This window comes from Mobula birostris, chromosome 16 (assembly GCF_030028105.1).
Source record: "Mobula birostris isolate sMobBir1 chromosome 16, sMobBir1.hap1, whole genome shotgun sequence".
NCBI classification, from domain to species: Eukaryota; Metazoa; Chordata; class Chondrichthyes; order Myliobatiformes; family Myliobatidae; genus Mobula; species Mobula birostris.
The window spans coordinates 52,370,569-52,390,991 of NC_092385.1; the positions used below are offsets into that span (position 1 = coordinate 52,370,569).

Consider the following 20,423-nt stretch of genomic DNA (forward strand, 5'->3'; position numbering starts at 1 on the left):
CAGAACAGTTAATTAGATAGTCTCGTTAGAATAGAATATTTATTAGAAAGCTTCAGTAGAATCTATTTCCATAACAGCATACAACATAGGAGCAAAAGAAGGCCATTCGGCCCATTGAGTTTGCTCCACCATCATAGCTGACTTAATATCCCTCACAAATCCATTCCTCTGTCTTCTGTCTGTAACCTTTGACATCCTTACAAATCAAGAACCTATCAACTGCCTCTTTAAATATACCCAGTGATGTGGCCTCTATGGCCATCTGTGGCAATGAATTCCACAGATTCACCACCCTCTGATTAAAGATATTCCTTCTCATTTCTGTTTTAAAGGGATGTCCTTGTATTCTGAGGCAATGTCCTCTGGTCCTGGATTCCCCCACTGTAGGAAACATCCTCTCCATGTTCACTAGGCCTTTCAATATTCGATAGGTTTCAATGTGATCCTTCGCTCGTTCTTCTAAACTCCCGTGAGTAGAGGCCCAGAGCCATCAAACACTCCTCAAACATTAACACTTTCATTCACACGACCATTCTCATAAACCTCCTCCACAGTAGGAGCAATAACTATTGTCAACAGAACCTCATACTTACAATGACATACAAGTAGGCCATTCAGCCCCTCTGGTCTATGCCAACTTTCAGAGGAGTAATCTGAATGGATGTATTCCTGCTCTCTTTATTTCAGTGCCCCTCTCCAACTCCCCTTTGATTAATTTTGCCATTGGCTTAGAGTGAGTGGTAATCTACAGTTCACCACTTAACCAACCAGCACCTAGAATGCAGGGGGAACCCGGAGCACCTGGAGTGACGGTGAGGATGAGCAAACTCCACGCAGACTGTCCGGGATCATAATAGAACCTGGATCCGCAGAGCTGTGGAAACAGCAGCACTAACTGCTGCATCCTTGTGCCACCCAGAGGACAAACTGTAGCTCCTTTAGCACGGAGGGGATTGTAATGAACCGCCCAATAGAACAGTATTGGCTGATTTAATCAGAACAAGGTAGCATGGAAAAAACTTGTGATCACTGACAAACAATCACGCTTTAAAATGCTGGGCAGATCATCCATCCGGACTCCAACATTCCCAAAGTGAGGGAGAAGAGGAGGGGAGCGGACATAATCAGATAACATTGGCATAACGCCTCATATTGGTTGCTCTACTGATAATGGAGATGATTTGCCATGGACCATGAGGTCACTGGTCTCTTGCCCTTGAACCATGTTCTTTCTCCCAAACAATGGCAGACTGGCCCCCACCTCATGAGCATGGCCCAGTGCCCTGTGATGAGCTCCTCGTCCATTTGGTTAACTGTGCCTCCAGAATTAGCTCTAAAATCCAGTGAGGACCAACCACCCAACCCCCCTGTGATTGATGGTTATCCACGCTTTTGTCGAACTTAAATGTCCATTAAAAAAAACATAAAAAATTAAAACTATGAAATTTGTTAAAACAATAAAAATGTTTATCTATTTAAATATAACTAAATATATTTTAACCAACTGGGGCAGCGTGGTAGTGTAGTGGCTTGCACGACGCTTTACAATACAGGCTAACTGGGTTCAATTCCCACTACTGCCTGTAAGGAGTTTCTACGTCCTCCCCGTGACCACATGGGTTTCCTCCCAGAGTCCAAAGACGTACCAGTTGGTAGGCTAATTGGTCATTGTAAATTGTCCTGTGATTAGGCTAGGATTAAATTGTGGAAATGCCACTGGGGGGGATGGCTCAAAGGGCCTATTCACACTATATCTGTATAAATAAGTAAAATAAATAATGAATTAAATCATAAGAAAAGGGCAACTTCCTGTTCTCCCAGCAACTGTTTCTTCATGGTGATTTATATGGAAACCCTGTACTCATGCCAGCTTTAACCTGGAAGAGGCTCAATTGGCCTGAAAGCTTTACTCTTACTGGTGAATACTTTGCTTCAGTATTCACCATTGAGAAAGCCCTTAACGTGTGAGGATAGTGTTTAACAGGCTGATATGCTTGAACATGTCAATGTTAATAGGACGATGTGCGAGAACTTTTGAAAAATGTTAAGATAGATAAGTCATTGGGGCCAGATGGGATACAACCCAGATTATCATGTGAAGTGAGGGAAGAGGTTACTGCACCATTAGAGATGACCTTTGTGTCCTCACGGGCCATAGGAGTTGTAGATTATTGGAGCGTGACTAGTGTTTTTCTTTTTTCAATTACGGAAGTAGGAATAACCCTGGAAATATAGAATAATGAATCTTACTTCAGTAGTGGACAAATTATTGCAGAAGGTTTATAAAGATGGGATTTACGAGCATTTGGAGAAGCATAGACTGATTAGAGATAGTCAACATGTCTTTGTGAGGGGCAGGTCATGCTTCACAAGCCTGATTGAATTCTTTGAGGATGTGACAAAGCACTTTGATGAAGAAAGAGCAGTGGATGTGGTGTTTATGGATTTTAGTAAGGCGTTTGCTCAGGCTTCCCATGGTAGACTCACTCAGAAAAACAGGAGTCATGGGATCCAGGGATACAGAAGTGGCTTGCTCATTGAAGGCAGAGGGTGGGAGCAAATGAAGCAAATTCTCTCCAGAGGTCGGTGACCTATGGTTTTCTGCGGGGATCTTTTCTAGGACTCCCACTCTTTGTGATTTTTATCAATGACCTGGATGTGGAGGTGGAAAGGTGTGTTAATAAGTTTGCAGATGCCACAAAGATTGTTGGTGTCATGGATAGTGTAGAAAGTTGTCAGAGGTTACAACAGGACACTGACAGGATGCAAAGCTGGGTTGAGAAGTGGCAAACGGAGTTCAACGCAGAGAAGTGTGAAGTTATTCATGATTTTAAGGTGACTGGAGCGAAGTATGGGGGGAGGGGGAATCTCAGAGTTAAGTTCTTTGCATGGAGAGTGGTGAGTGTGTGGAACACCCTGCCAGGGGTGGTGGTAGAAGCAGATACACCAGGGGCATTTCAGAAACTTAGATAGACACATGGATGTTGGAAAAACATAGGGTTAGAGAGGAGGGAAGGGCTAGATTAATCTTAGAGTAAGTTAAAAGTTTGGCACAATACCATGGGCCGAAGGGCAATGTTCCCTCTAATTTGTAATGACCAGTGTGCGCAAAAATCTTGTGCTGTGCAGTTTTTTGCCCAGTGACAACAAAATGTGCACACTGAATAAATTCTTCAATAAAAACAGTATATATAAGCCAGTTCTAAATTCTGCAGACAAATCAATGCAAACTGCATGTTGTCAACACCGTCCACATCAGAAACCGGAAAAGGAAATATGATTGTGAATGATCGTGAAATATTTTTAACATGCCAACATGGTAGAGGTTGACAACCTTTTGTGCACAGTCCAAATTCCTTTGTGCATTAGTAGCAAAAGATGTGTGCATCTGTATAAGCACACAATGTAGAGGGTACATTTCCAAAGGGCCTGTACTCTGCTGTAATGTTCTATGAAAGCTGGAAGGTCTGTAGAAGTACATATTGCCCTATTTGGGTGCACAGGAGCAGGAACAAGAAAACAGCTCTTCAAGGTTATGCTGGACATTGGGAATGCTGGAGGCCAGGAGGACGATCTGCCCTAACATTTTAATCTACGATATCTTTCAATGCAGAAGGTCTTTCAATTGTCAACAAGTTCAGTGGATGGAATTGAAACATGATTCAGGGCTGTTAACATTACCAGATTCTAAACGGCAGCATTCAGAAATTCAACAACAGGATAAAAACAGGATAAAGCTTAAAGTTCTGTCAGAATTTTTATTCAGGAGTCCAATATTAATGGAGTTTTGGAAGAACTCATTTGGCTTCTATTTAGGTGTTATCACTGGCCACCACCCATTTTTTTTTTGATTTATGATGTGTGAAGGAACATACTTATGCACTGCAGACTTTTGATTTTCTCTGGAGGATTTCCATTGGCATCTGCTGTGATTTTATGCTGCGCCTCTGAGGACTATTTCTGTTGCTAGGTTCCATTGCCTAATACAAAACCCCACAGAGCAGATACACGTGACTTCATTGAAGAAGAACAGCCTTACATCAAAGATATTTTCACAGGCACATCGAAAGGCCAATAGTGTTGTCAGCAGGCCATTAAAATTTTGGAGTGCGGCCAAATGAGGGAAAATCATACATCTACTGTAGTGTGAACAAGCAGAGAGAACGTCTGCTGCTGTTGGAATAATCTGTTCTTTCTCCATTTTACAGAGTAACCCCTCCTTCCAGATACAGATTAGTTTATTGTCGTGTGCACGGGCGTGCAATGAAATTCCTTGCTCATGTGAACCTGACAGAGTAAACAGAATACAACGGGATGGCGCAAAGTGTAGCAGTGCAAAAAAGAAACGTTAAAGTGAAAAATTAAAAACTTTGAATTAATAGTTCAGGATCATAGCAAAGCCATTTGGTCGGAGGTGTTAAATATGCTGATTGGTTCATAAGTCTGATAGCAGTGGGGCAGTAGCTGTCCTTGGAGCTAGTCATGCAGAGTTTAGAGATCCTGTGTCTTCTAGATGGTGGAAGAGAGAAAAGGGAATGGTTAGGATGGCAGGCTTCCTTGACAGTACTATTAGCCTTCCTGAAGCAATGTGCCATGAAGTTGGACTGGATGGAAGCAGATGATACGGCTTTGATGGAGTGGGCTGCATGCTCCATGTGTGACTGGTAGCAAACCGTAAGAAGTGAAGTTTAGAATCCTATTCATTTATGAACGTGGTGACATACACAGTCCACCTCGAATGAAACTGGTGATCCAGCAATAGTCAGCACATGACAGAGGTAATTCTGGGCTAAATTATAATGCATGGCTCAAGGCTAGAAAATGCATGCCAGAAAAGCCATCCATGCACAAAAGCCGTTCTCCTGCTGGATCCATCTTTAGGAAGTTAACTAGGCTGGAAATCATAAGTGCGCAGGTAACATGGAGCATTACAGTCTCAGGATACAGCAACGCTCTGGACTTCTGACTAAGAGCAGTTGTGCATAGTTTGGGGACACCAATAATCTGGACAATAGGGAAACAAAGCAGTCAGCAGCAACTGGACAGCAATATGCACAATGTCTGCAAGACACCGATAAGAACATAAAACACAGAATATTACCGCACAGTACACGTCCTTTGGCACATGATGTTGCGCTGACCTTTGAACCTACTCCAAAATCAATCTAACCCTTCACTCCCACATAGTCCTTCACCTTACTTTCATCCATGTGCCTATCTAGGACCCTCTTAAATGACCTAATGCACCGCTTCTACCCACCCCCACCCCCCACCAGCAGTGCATTCCATGCACTTTACCGTTCTCTGTTAGAACCCTACCTTTGACATTCCCCTAGGCTTTCTTCCAGTCACCTTAAAAATATTAGCCGTTGCCACCTTGGGAAAAAGGCACTGGTTTTCCACTCAATTTCTCATCGTTCTATATACCTCTCTCAAGTCTCCTCTCATCCTTCTTTACTCCAAGTAGAAAAGCCCTAACTTGCTCAACCTTTCCTCATAAAACATGTTCTCTAATCCAGACAGCAGCCTGGTAAATCTCTTCTGTACACTCTCTAAAGCAGGGGTCCCCAACCTTTTTTGCACCATGGACCGGTTTAATATTAACAATATTCTTGTGGACCGGCCGACCGGGGGCAGGGGGGAGGGGGGGCGTTGTTCAGATAGGGTTAAACTCACCTCAGCATGTCTTTTACAGTTAGGGTTGCCAACTTTCTCACTCCCAAATAAGGGACAAAGTAGCAGTCAAATCCCTGGACACTTTACCCTGAGAAAGACTACCATGACCATTAAGCTTTGCGTGGGCACCTGTGTGCGCATGCGTGATGCGCATGTGCGTACGTGCCAATTTTTTCCACAAATCGGTTTTGCCTTCATCTTCCCGACTATACTGTACATACATTATTTCTACTTTATATAGGCTGTGTATTTATCGTATCATTCCTGCTTTTACTATATGTTAGTGTTATTTTCGGTTTTATGTGTTATTTGGTATGGTTTGGTAGGTTTGGGACTCTGAAAATTTTTCCCATATAAATTAATGGTAATTGCTTCTTCACTTTACGCCATTTCGGCATGAAAGGTTTCTTTACCTTAGCGGGGGAAATACGGGACAAGGGTGGCCCGTATGGGACAAACCAATTTAGCCCAATATACAGGATCTCCTGGCAAATACAGGACAGCTGGCAACCCTGTGTTCAAGTTCAACAGTGCGTGACAGGGAATGAGGAAAGGTGCAGCTGACTCATATCGTTTCTTCGCGACCCGGTAGCACATGCTCTGCGGCCCGATACCGGTCCGCGGCCTGGTGGTTGGGGACCGCTGCTCTAAAGCTTCCACAACCTTCCTATAATGAGGCAACCAGAAGTGAACACTATATTCCAAGTGTGGTCTAACCACAGTTTTATAGAGCTACAGCATTACCTCTTGTCTCTCTAATTCAATCTCTTGATCACTGAAGGACACCATACTATACACCTTCTTAACCACCCTATCGACCTGTGTAGCAACATTGAGGGATCTATGGGCTTGGACCCCAAGATCCTCTATGTTAAGGATCCTTCCATTAATCCTGTACTATGCCTTCAAGTTCAACCTTCCAGAGTATAGCATTTCACACTTTACAGAATTGAACTGCATCTGCCTCTTCTCAGCCCAAATCTGCATTTTGTTTATGTCCTATTGTAACCTGTAACAACCTCCTGCATTATCCACAATACTACAAACTTTCATGTTATCTGCACACTTACTAACCCACCCTTCCACTCCCTCATCCAAGTCATTTATAAAAATGACAAAGGGCAGGGTCCCAGAACAGGTTCTTGCAGGACACCACGAAGTCATGGACCTCTGAGCACGATACACTCCATCTCTGCCTTCCAAGGAACATACATAAAACAGAACATACTGACAAGTCAATTGACACCATGTTAATTAAAAGTTGGGCAATAAAACTAACAGATCTCCTCCACTAGGAGCTGATACTGACTTAATGGAGTGAATGCTGCCTGCTGTGTGTAACGTTTCATTGATAGTATATCTGCACTACTGCACAATAAGTAAACCAGGTCCCTTTTAACTTTTAAGTTAACTGCAACTCATCACTTTGGTGTCAGTGGCCCACACTGATCATAGGTCTTGAATATGCAGAAGAGTTTTATGCAATTTATGTCTAGAGGTGCATTGCGCGCCATTCAAGATTATGGTCCATGGATTGAATTTCCTACAAAAATCACAATGAAACTTTAAAAAGAAACCCTCAAAAGGTGATGCCTCAAAAAGGCAGCATCCATCATCAACAACCCCACCACCCAGTTCATACTTTCTTCTCCTCACTACCATCAAAGAGGAGGTGCACGAGTCCCAAGATCACACTCAACATTTTAGGAATATCTTCTATACTGTGACTGGCGGTGCTTCTGGTCACCTTTCGACACATGTCCTTCTTTGCCTACTTTTGCCTGATCACACATCTCTGAAACACCTTTAAGTAGTTTTTTCCTCATTAAGGCTTAGTGTTGAGGCAAGATTTGAATTTTTAAAATCACCCACAAAAGGAAAAGGATATTGGATCTTTTTATTTCAGAGACATAACAAAACATAGACTCTGGCATTTTCTTACCATGGAATTAAACTGCCAATCCATTTGGCAGCTTTTCTTAGGTTGCTTTTATCTCTGCCTTTTTGTAAGGTTCCACAACCACCAACCCTGTCCTCTCTTGCTCTCTACCTATAGTTCTCTGTCTTCTTTAAGCCTCCTCCAGGAAGATTTGTCAAAAAACAAGGTTGCTTTAATCTGAATCTCAATAGCTGTAATTAGCAGATTTTTAAAATTTTATTATCATTAAAACGGTTTCTTCTCTGCTCCACAAAGCTGGCTTTCTCTGATTACTGAGGGTTGAAACTTTGCCTCTGTCACAGGATTGAAGATCTAACAAGCAAAGAAATTACATAAAAGCTGTTGCTATGGATACCAGTGTGGATCCTGGTTACATTTGTCACTTTGTGAAGCATTCTTTGTTTCAGTAATACACAGACCGCTATCTAATATATTGATTATTGTATCAATGCTATTTCCTGGAGAGGTCATGGACTAGAACTATGAACACTCTTCTGCCTGACATGAATATTTTATTTCAATCGACGCAAAGAATTATTGGGTGCGTGAGCTACCGGGTCACGTTAACTGTTCCACTGGATTGCAGTTGAGGTGAAAAGGTGGGGAAATGACGGTCATGAGGGACAGGTAATATTCCATAGGAGTTCTATTGTGTCCAGTGAAAGCTTAAATCTCTGCAATGCATTCTGTGCTATCGATCTAACCAATAATTTCTGGTAATGCCCCCTCCCCCTCATCATCTCCCATTTCCAATTCCTCTTCTCACCTTATCTCCTTACCAGCCTATCACTCCCTCCATCTGGTGCTCCTCCACCTTTTCTTTCCTCCATGGCCTTCTGTCCTCTCCTATCAGATTTCCCCTTCTCCAGCCCTGTATCTCTTTCACAAATCATCTTCCCAGCTCTTTATTTCAACCCTCCTCCCCCTCCCGGTTTCACCTATCACCTTGTGGTTCTTCCTCCTTTCCCTCCACTTTCTTACTCAGACTCCTCAAAATTTTTCCAGTCCTGATGAAGGGTCTTGGCCCAAATCATCGACTGTTTACTCTTTTCCCTAGATACTGCCTGGCCTGCTGAGTTCCTCCAGCATTTTGTGTGTGATGCTTAGATTTCCAGCATCTGCAATTTTTTGTGATTTAGCAATTTACTTTATTTTGTAACATTTTCAGGGAGTAACACAGTGTATTCCTGAACTCTGCCCTGCGATGGTGTGGAAAGAATGCAAATACAGATCTGACTATTAATACAGCTTCTTGAGGTCAAAAGGTCTTACTTGTTAATGACAAAGCTATTCATACAAGGAATCTTACAGTTTGTTGGTTTAGACTTTGCCATGTTGTATAATATCTTACTGGCCCATCAAGGTCTTTTTGATGAAGAAAGCTAATAACTGTACTGATGAAAGGTCTTGGTCCAAAACGCTGATTTCTTTATTCTTCTCTGTAGATGCTACCTGACCTGCTGAGTTCCTCCAGTGTTTTGCACGTGTTACTTTGGATTTCCAGCATTTGTAGAATCTCTTATGTTTACAGAGACTTTATTTATTTTATTGCCTAAGTGTAACCGTAACTCCCAAATATAGTTGTCCTGGCTACAATAGTTCAGAAATTCAATGTTAAAGGTAAAATTATTATCAAATTTACCAAAGTCGGTTCCCTTGCCTATTTGTCATATTTCTCTGCTGAGCCTTGGCAGTTAAATTGGAAGGTAAATTTGATGTGAGGGTAAAGTCAATATCAGATCTGATAATCAGTTTCCAAAAACTGAAGTATATATTGAAATTGGTCCCCCTCTAGTAGATAGCTTTTCCCTTTCCTGTATTTTATTTTCCTGCACAAAGGATTTCATAATCGCTGGTTTAAGTGGCTCTTAAAGTCTTTGAGTGCCAACAATAATGAGACCACGGCTATTCTTTACAAGGGTGTTCTCATGCAGGTACATCCAGCATGGGTAATGCTGGACAGTAATGACTGGATACTCTAAATGGTTTGGCCCTGCCTCTCATGTACCATTTTGGACAGCTTAGGGTGACTGAAGCACAACCAATTTCTCCAAAAAAGGCCTTAGTTCACTTGCTGAGCCATTGACCAGAGAGGTGATTGAATATAGGATCACAAGAGTCCATTTTTGGTCCAGTGAGGATACAAGTAAAGTGAAACCTTTAGAAAATCTCTGCAAACAGACACCCAGACACGTACCAATGCATCTCATGGATCAAGCTAAGATGTAACAACATTTAATGTAAGGAAGATGATGCAGAAGCAAACATAACCACAAGGTGAACATATTACTAATTTATCACTGATGCAGAAATACAGTAGTTCTTCCGAATGTTCTAGGTAGGCACGTCACTGAGTTCAGGGAGTTACGCACATGCAGTGGATTTGTGCAACCCCCAAGTAAAAATCTGGTAAAAACTTGACATATTTCTCATCAATTCCAAGCAGTTTATGCCAACAAATTTCAAATCATTGAGGAGCTTCTTCATATCATACGGCAGGAATTTATTTAACTAAGCCACAGCAACATAGAAAGTTTTGTGAAAAGTACTCTTGATTTTGCCCTCGTCACTTCCAAAGAAGCAGCAGTTATCAACCTGGGTTGCTGATCTGTCTATGAACATGGACAAAGTGTAAACGTAATTAATCCAAAGCAGAAGCAGCTAACCCCCAGCACATCCTCGCTGACACAAACAGCGCATGTAACCATATATTTCCATGTACTTGTGACAATTATAATTAAAAAATACTCCCGCTCCTTAATCTAACAATCTGGTGGTTTATATTAATTATTTTCACACAGGGTTGGAATTTGACCTCATTAAATTGTTCAACAGTACAAATAAGACCAAAAGACATAGGAGCAGAATTAGGCCATTCAGCCCATTGAAGCTTCTCTGCCATTTGATCACAGCTGATTTATTATCCCTCTCAACCCCATTCTCATGCCTTTTTGCTTTAACCTATGATACTCTTACTAATCAGCTTTCACTTTAAAAATACCCAATGACTTGGCCTCCACATCCGTCTTTAGTAGTGATAACCATTCCTGAGTGCCTATTTGAATTTTATGAGAGCCTATAAAGTAACTTCAATATCAAACCTCAGCAATTACTGGACCAGTTCTTGATGAAATTTAAAATATTGAAAATTTCACACCAGTGTTCATGGATATACAGAAAACCTGTACATTTTACACAAACTAATCTGTTTGGTCATTTTACGTCAAATTATTTCTCTTCAATAGGATTTGAATTTACTTCTATATGGCACGGTAGCATAGTGGTTAGCACAACGCTTTATAGCACCAGCGATTGGAAGATCGAGATTCAATTCTCACCGCTGTCTGTAAGAAGATTGTATGTTCTCTCCTCGACCACATGGGTTTCCTTTGGGTGTTACAGTTTCCTCCCACATTCCAAAAGATATACAAGTTAGGTGTAGTACGTTCTGGGCATGTTATGTTGGCGCTGAAAGCATGGTGATACTTGCAGACTGCCCCCAGCACATCTTCGGTCCGTGTTGGTCATTGCATTCCACTCTTATGTTTCGATGTACAGGTGACAACTAAAGCTAATCTTTTGAAAGAGTCCCTTTAACTCATGTGCTCACATATGCCTGAGTCACCCCAACCAGTTTCTCAAGCGTCTCCTGAGTCCCAAACAGAAATCTTTTTAATTTCCTCCTTAATCATCTGTTGTGTACACAGATGATTCCTGAGGAATGCTGGTGGTCTGCACCAGTTTACAATCTGTGTACATGACAAAATAACAGTTGCAGGAGTGTTCTGCTAATTGACTGGTTAAAGAAATAGCAAAATTGCGTTCATGTATAATCTCATATTAGACATTGACTGGAACCACCGATTACCGAATGCTAGGTCTTGAACTCCAGACTCACCAGTGATGGGACCTCAGACACTAGGTCTGGAATTCTGACCTCACCGATTCACAAAACCAGAGCGTCACTGGACATTGTTCTCCTGCCCATATGCAGCTCCATCTCTGGAACCCAGTGACAACTCACTGACCCTGGCGGCGGAGGGGGGGCACCAAACCTTATCCGAGCTGGTCTGCCAGCCTGACATCCAGTGGACGTCCCCGTCTGTTCCATAGATGTCCCACATCTGTGTTGCCTGACTTCCAATGTACAGCAGAGACTTCAGCTCCAGCCTGACCTCTAATTCCCCCACATACCTATCCATAAACCCTAACTTGACCCCAAACTCCTGTCTGTCTCCAAAACCATCTCTATGAACTTAAAAAATTAAACTAAAAAGCAACTAAATCTGAGCCACGACTCAAAAGAGGTCGCAGCCCAGCACCATCTTGGAAAATAAGGGAAATTGGTAGATAAAGGAATAAGATCCACTTAAGGGAATCAGCATTTGTGTTAGTGCTGTCACACACTGGAAAGGTTCAGACATCAATGGAGTGGGACTGTTTGAGATTCTTTTGTATATGGTCAGCAGAACCACACCTTGTATCATGGACCTAATCTTACAGTTCATCATTTTAATCAGATATAGTCAGCAACATCATAACCATGTACCTGAAATAATTCAAACAATGAATGCTTTGGACCAAGATCCTTCTTCAGGACTGGAAAGGAAGGACCAAGATGCCAGAATCATTTTGTGTTTGTTGCTTTGGATTTCTAGCAACTGCAGAATTTTTCTTGTTTACAACTTGAATAACTTGCATTGTACAAGTGAACAACCTGGTTATCAATAATAAATAGGGAAAATGCAACTCATTGTAGTTCTTGATTTTATAAGAAAACCTCAGATTGTATCATGTAGTTTAAAATTCAATTTTTCTTTTTTGCCCTTTGATATCTAAATGAACTGTATCCCACACTTTAAAAGTAAATTCTGAATGGTAATAATAATAAAAGGTGAGAGTCATTTTTATATCATCCTGTTTCTCTGAAGTGTTTGAATGATACTTTCAAACTAACTATAAATGGGAATTTTATTGAGGTCAGTCTCTATTCAATATTACATATCATTCTTAACAGTTTTGAAATACTACTAAGGAGTTTACTAAAAAGAGGTGTATTCTTCGGTGGTTCATATCTCTATTTCTTATAGGCATTGCAAACTGTTATGTCTTTCCTGATTTGGATTGTTACTTTATTTCTAATTGCTCGATCTCACTGCCTACTTGTGGGTTCACAGCTGTTGTTGATTGCTCATTATTGTATTGTTAAGCATTTAGCTTTTGTCATCAGGGTGGCCATTTTATATCTTTTGTACATTTCATTTAGTGGTTAGAAGCACATGTTAGAAGTTGAAGGAATTTTAATCAATATTTGAATCAGCCTTTCGTGAGAACGCCGACCAGTACTTTTTTAAACCAACTTCTTGCATACTGTAATGCATTGGAGAATAATAAAACCCCTTTCAACTAACAGCTACCACTGGGACTGGAGTTATCTATCTGTCTAGCTTGAGAAAACAGGGAAACCACTTGAGCAAGGGTAGGATACTCTCTTCTCTATAAGATTTTTGTGTTTGTTGTGTTCACTAGTGTTGGCATTTTTAATATGTACATAAAGGAGTGGATCCTGATGAAGGATCTCAGCCCAAAATATCAACTGTACTCTTTTCAATAAACCCACCCTGGCCTGCTTAGTTCCTCCAGCATTTTGTGTGTGTTGCTAAGGAATGGGAAAACTCCATATCTGTTCAGTACAGTGATGGAGAATTTAAAATTGCAGACTCTTCTAGGTAGGCAATCTCTGTTGGTAACTAAAAGTCCCGGTGGCCTGTCAGAAAATAAATATTGCAATAATAATTATGCATTTTGTAATCTCAGAATAGCTTAAAATGCTTTGCACCTAATGCAGTACTTTCAAGGTATATTCAGGTATTTTATGTCAAGATTGCTTATTGTCATTCTTCAGTGCACGAGTGTAAAGGAGAATGAAATGATTGTTACACCAGAGCTGATGTAGCATAAAAAGACACAATAATCATGAAGAACACAATAAATATAAATATAAAAGCAATCTTAAAAAGCACAATCTACAGTATAAGTAACTGAGTGTAGCTGTATAAGATTAGCTTATATAAAAACATAGGAGCAGAATTTGGCCATTCGGCCCATTGAGTCTGCTTTGCTGATTTAATACCTCTCTCAACCCCATTCTCCAGCCTTCCCCCTGTAATCTTTGTCGCTCTGACTAATCACTAACTTATCAACTTCCGCTTTAAATATACCCAATGACTTGGCCTCCACAGCCATCTGCAACAATAAATTCCACAGATTCACTACCTTGTAGTTATAGAAATTTTCCCTTATCTCTGTTCTAAATGAACGTCCCTCTATTGTGAAGCTGTATCCTCTGATCCTACACTCCCCCACTATGGGAAACATTCTCTTCACATCCATTCTATCTGAATCTTTTTATATACGATAGGTTTCACAGATTCCCCCATAATTCTTTTAAGCTCCAATGAGTACAGTGCCAGAGCCATCAAACACTCCTCATATGGTAACCCTTTCATTCCTAGAATCAGTCTCGTGAACCTCCTCTGGACCCTCTCCAACACCAGCACATCTTTTCTTAGATAAGGGACTCAAAACTGCTCACAATACTCCCAGTGTGGTCTGACTAATAAGATTTCAGCATTGCAGTCTCTTGTGTGAGCACTCACCTCTATTGATGGAGATCAGTGAGAGATTGCGAGAGATTGTCAGCCTTATGCTTCACAAATTTGTGGTAATCACCATGACTGACTGATGCTTGTTGGACAAACTATAATCTGTCTGCTGTTTTTCTGCACGGTAATTAAGGGGTTTGGGATTCAGGGATGTTTGATGCATAATGAGCTATCAACAATTATCTATAAATGTGCCTTTGAGGTTTCAAACATTAAGCAAGTCAATGGAGGGTCTTTCAGTATAATGTAGCCTAAGGGACTGAAACACATTGGGAAAATAACCAATTGTTTGAAGGTTATTTTTGATCTTTTGCTCAGTTCCACAGGCCTGCCTCTGTGGTGTGTGGAAACCATTCAATCTCCCAGGTGTGTCCTTTGATTCAGTTGCAGAGTCATAGAACCATACAGCTTGCAAACAGGCCCTTCGGCCCAACTGGTCCTTGCCAACCAAGGTTCCCTTCTGAGCAAGTTGCATTTGCCAGTGTTTAGCCCATATCGCTCTACACTATTCCCATCTATGTACCTCTCCACGTTCATTTTACCACTTCCTCTGAGAGCTCATTTCAGGTACTAAACAGCTTCTGGGTCAAAGAGTTGACCCTCAGTGTCTCTCTCTTCTAATCATAAACCTGTGTCCTCTAGTACCTGATTTTGCAAGCCTAGGAAACAGATGGTGCACATTGACCCTATCTGTGTCCCTTATGATGTTATACATCTCTTTAAGATCAACCCTCATTCTTGCACACTTCAGTGAGAAAGGTTCCAACCTGCTTAGCCTCTCTCCATAACTCAATCCCTCGAGTACCAACAACATCTTTGTCCATCTGCTCGCCGCTCTTTCTAGGTTAACTGTATCTTTCCTATAGCAGGGTGCCCAAAACCGAACAGGATATTCCAAACTCCATCTCACCAACATCTTGAAGAACAGAAACATAACATCCCAATTTATATACTCAATGCCCTGACAAGTATCACCAAGCTCAAGGCCAGCTTCTATCCCACTTTGTTATCAGTCTCTCATATGATAGGATAGACTCTCGACCTCAAAATCTATAAAACAAAAAGACATAGGAGCAGATTTAGGCTATTCAGCCCATTGAAGCTTCTCCACCACTCCATCATTGCTGATTTGCTATCCCTCTCAACCCCATTCTCCTGCCTTCCTCTTGTAACTTTTGATGCCCTGACTAATCAAGAACCTAACAACTTCCGCTTTAAATATGCCCAGTAATTTGACCTTCACAGCTGTCTGTGGCAATGAATTCCACAGGTTCACTACTCTCTGGCTAAAAAAATTCCTTCTCATCTCTGTTCTATCAGTCCTACAGAGACAGGCACCTCCCAGTCTCCACCCAGCTAACAGGAACCTCCTGCCAATTGTTTCCAATTCATCACATATAGCCCATTTAAAACCAGCTCTCATCCACAGTCCGTGTTCAGCCATCGAACCACACAGCCTTGACCATTTCTCCTAGGCATCGGGTATTTTGTTGCCTGTGATGTTCAGTATCTGTTCTCTCTCATTTTGTTGCCCGTTGTGGCTAGTTAGTTTTGCAGTCTCTTGTTATTAAAGTTATCATTCATTGCTGAATTGTTGCCACTGCTGTACTTTAGGGTCAAGCCTTCCTTACATTTCCTGACATGTTCTAAATAGATGTCCCTCTATTCTCAGGTTGTGCCCTCTGATCCTAGACATCTCCACCTATAGCAAACATCCTTTCCACATCCACTCTATCTAGGCTTTTCAATATTTCATAGGTTTCATTGAGATCCCCCTTATTTTTTTAAACTGCAGTGAGTACGGGCTTATATCCTCGTTATGATCTTGCACTTTTACATCTTGGTAACTTTTACATGTTTTTATTGTTATTGTTTTACCTTATTCTAGCTCAAAGGAGCTGGTTGTGGACAACAGGAGGAATGGAGACAGGTTAACCCCTATTGATATCAATGGATCTGGGGTTGGGAGGGTGCACAGCTTTAAGTTCCTCAGCATACACATCACCAAGAATCTCACATAGTCTGTACACACTAGCTGTGTGGTGAAAAAGGCACAGCAGCACCTCTTTCACCTCAAACAGTTGAAGAAGTTTGGTATGGGCCTCCAAATCCTAAGAACTTTCTACAGGGGCACAATTGAGATTATCCTGATTGGCTGTATCACTGCCTGGTATGGCAACTGTACTTTCCTCAATTGCAGGACTCTGCAGAGAGTGGTGCGGACAGCCCAGTGTACCTGTAGATGTGAACTTCGCACCATTCAGGACACTTACAAAGACAGGTGTGTAAAAAGGGCCCAAAAGATCACTGGGAACCCGAGTCACCCCAACCACAAACTGCTCCAGCCACTACCATCCAGGAAACGGTACCGCAGCATAAAAGCCAGGACCAACAGGCTCAGGGACAGCTTCTTCCACCAGGCCAACAGACTGATTAATTCATGCTGATACAATTGTATTTCTATGTTATATTGAATGTCCTGTTGTACATACTATTTATTATAAATTACTATAAATTGTACATTGCACATTTAGATGGAGATTTTTAATCCTCATGTATATGAAGGATATAAGAAATAAAGTCAATTCAATTCAATATACTGTGTAATGATTTGTTCTGTATAAACAGTATGCAAGACCAGCTTTTCGCTTCTATATTATGTGATAATATTTAAGCCAATACCAGTATATAATGGCTGACCTGTAACTAACTCTGGTCAAGCCATTTGGTCCTATAAAGTCCTCAAAGTTCCTGCTGAGAAAAAAAAAATTCTGTCCTCCTTGCTTCTGGTTGGGACAATGCATTGTTGGCATCTTAGTTCAGTTCTTGAGAGTGATGTTTGGCTGGAAATACAGCGGCTTGGGAACTGATGTAACCTTTTTGCTAATCAGGAGACACTCAAACTGGCATGGTTCAAAAACAGTGCTGGCATGCCAGTGTGGTGCCTGAGATTTGCCAGATCAGCTGACATCTGACTGGCAACCATCAGAGAGTCAAATACCACTCACAGCAACTTCAAGTAGTTTTGCCCGCTGCTAAGCATCAGCACTCATTTGAGTGGAATGCATCCAGCCCAAAGAGGGGGCCCAAACTAACACTCAACACGAGGTGGAAAAAGAAAATTTTAAACAGGCAAAAAATTACTTCTTTACAGAAGACCCTTTTTAATAATTATTTTTATCACAATACCTACTTAGAGGCCCTGAGGTTTGTATTAATGTGTCTTCTTTCAGTATACAGGATATATGTTTTGAAGTACATATTACAATATAATAATTAAACTGTGAGTTATTCAGTGTTTGAAACTGGCCAGACTCATAAATTTGTATAAATCAGGATATAAATAACATAAATCAAAGTATGTCTTGTAGGCATTAAATCTGAGTCATGGATCATTGGAATAATGTTTCAATTTTATCTGATACAGCTCTAAAGTTGAGATGATTATATTTCTGGACATGCAAATAAAGGAGTTCGCAGGAGGATGCCCTGTTCCTGTGCTGTTCCCTTTATCACTGGGCATGAGGCACTGTGATGATTGAAGTGGCAGGGAGAGGAGGGAGAGGGACAATGCTTTGACAGAGCTTTCACTCATATTCAGTAAAGTGCACTACATTCATGGCATTGAGAAACTTAAATCTGGTCAAGACTGGTGTGCTTACCTTTGACTTCTCCTTCCTGAAGTGCACCATCCATTTGTTCGTCATACATACTGACATTGAGTGCAAGGTTGTTGTTGTGGCACGACTCAACCAGGAGATCTATCTCACTCCTGTGTGCCTCCTCGTCACCATCTGAGATTCTGCTGACAATAGTTGCATCATTGACAAATCTATAGATGGCATTTGAGCTGTGCCTCATACACACAGTCATGAGTGTATGGAGAGTAGAGAAATGGGCTAAGTATGCATCCTTGAGGTGTCCCTGTGACGACGAGGAGATGGTATTTCTGATCTGTACTGACTGTGGTCTCTCGACAAGAAAATTAAGGATCCAGTTGCAGAGTGAGGCCCATATTTCCAAGCTTGTTGGTTAATATTTCCCTTTTGAGGCAGGTGGGAACCTTGACTGTGGCGCTGAGAGATTGAAGATGTCCCTGAATACTTCTGGCAGCTGGTCGGCCCAGATTTTCAGTGCCCTGCTAAGTACACCTTTGGCACCTGATGCCTTGCAAGGGTTCACCCCCGTGAAAGATGTTCTGATGTCAGCCTCTGAGACGGGATCATCAGATGCTGCAGGGATTCTCACAAGTGTAGCTTTATTCTCCCTTTCAAAGCATGCATTAAGGCGTTGAGCTCATCTGGGAGTGAAGCATTGCAGCCATTTATGATGTTTGGTTCTCCTTGTAGGAAGTAATAGCCTGCAAACCCTGCCAGAGCTGATGTGCATCCAATTTCTTCACTCAGAATTGCTTTTCCCTTGTAAGATAGGCTTTTGTAAGTCATACCTGGACTTGTAAAGTTCTGAACCATAGGTTTTGAACAGTGAACAGGAGCAAGACAAGACCCTGCATCAGGACACTACCTGCTTCCACAGATGCTGCCTGCGCCACTGACTTCCTACAGCACTTTGTTTTAAGTCCTACCTAGCTAATTCTAATGTGTGCAGTACTGAAAAAGGTGGCAGTAGTAATATTACACCCTATTGTTCATCGCTCACCTACAAAAACCAATCTGGGAACTAATCCTACCAACTTCGTTAATGTTAGCATTGTCCAGTTTCCCTCATTGTGCCCACAGATATTTACCAGGAATAGCCTCCTTTGTAAACAACACAGACTACAACAGGTAGTTCTGGGACCACAAAGTACGATTATGTTTACTGTACGTTGCTTCAGATACTTCAGAAAGAAGATTTAACTTTTGCAGATCTATGTAAAGCTGCATTCAGTATATTTAAAATTTTAACATGGCAAAAATAAATAATACAATCAATACAGAGAGTGTTTAATTGGGGTTAAAGCTGGGGGGAACATTAAACATCATGAGTGTAAGAATCAACAACTGTAACAACCGATCTCATTACCGATCTCAGTCATTAGACACTTGGTATACATTCTGCCATATGCCTTTAAACATTCAAGAAACAACCTCTTCAAAAAGAAACTTTAAATAAACAATATCCCTGCAGGGAGTTGTGTACTGCCGAGTTTACTCAGCCCTTTTCCTACATCTCCATTGCTGTTCTAGAAGTTCAAGTTTATTGTGTCATTCATATACATTTACAGGTTATAAATTTCATGAAAATTTTGTTTTTGCAGGATCAGAACAGTACATTATAAGACAGGGACAAACACAAATTAACATAAAGTTAAATTAACAAAACATAAACTTTGTTAGCTGGCATATGCCCATCTTAAAAGGTGCCAGTTAATTTGATAGGATGTTTATGTTCTACGCCGTTAAAAAACATAGATTGTATAAGAACAGCAGAGTATAAGGGTGTGCGGACTCCAAAGAGGAGTTCTGGTAGAGCCACCACAAATCTACTAACAATATCTAAAGCACACTCATGGACCTGCCTTGGGAAATTCCTGCCATTTGTTGAGCAGCTCCGCTAACACAAGACAACAAAGACTTTGCTTTCTAAATACTTATGGGTGTACCTTACAGATTTTGGGCTGCTGATCATGAAAATAACCATGAAATTTTCCTAACGTGTACCATCTTTTGGAAATTGCCTATATTTATTATTTCAATTCATAATTCGTCAGAATAACTAATGCCAAGATTAACAAAGGCATTTTTGATGGCCCACAAATCAAACAGCTTATTAATGACAGGTAGTTCGAAGAACTTCTAGTGAGACTGGAGAAAATCACATGGAAGGCATTCAAGGATGTTGTTGAAAATTTTCTTGGCAACTGCAGATTACCAAGCAATGTGCAGCGGGTTGACAACATGCTTAAAATGTACAAAACCATGAAATGCAACATGTCACTAGAGATTAATTTTCTGAATTCCCATTTAGACTTCCTCCCTACAAATCTTGGTGCCATCAGTGATGAGCATGGGGGGGTGAAAGGTTTCTCTAGGACATTGTGGTCATCAGAAAATTGGTATCAGGGCAACTGGAATCCATCAGTCACAGACAAGAGAAAATCTGCAGATGTTGGAAATCCAAGCAACACACACAAAATGCTG

General features: G+C 41.1%; 1 protein-coding gene across 3 annotated transcripts in view; it reads left to right on the plus strand.

Annotated features, from left to right (window-relative positions):
* sumf1 (sulfatase modifying factor 1) overlaps window positions 1-20,423 on the plus strand; it is a 185,137-nt gene that overhangs the window by 136,195 nt on the left and 28,519 nt on the right. The window contains exon 8 of one of the 3 annotated variants that reach the window (XM_072280639.1): window positions 16,481-16,815. The exons of 1 other annotated variant lie outside the window; for it this stretch is intronic. In XM_072280639.1, the coding sequence (XP_072136740.1) occupies window positions 16,481-16,522 (42 nt within the window). In that variant the 3' untranslated portion in view covers window positions 16,523-16,815. Of the gene's footprint in view, window positions 1-9,060; window positions 9,226-16,480; window positions 16,816-20,423 lie in introns of those variants that run through there. One more of the 3 variants, XM_072280638.1, reaches the window with a different exon arrangement.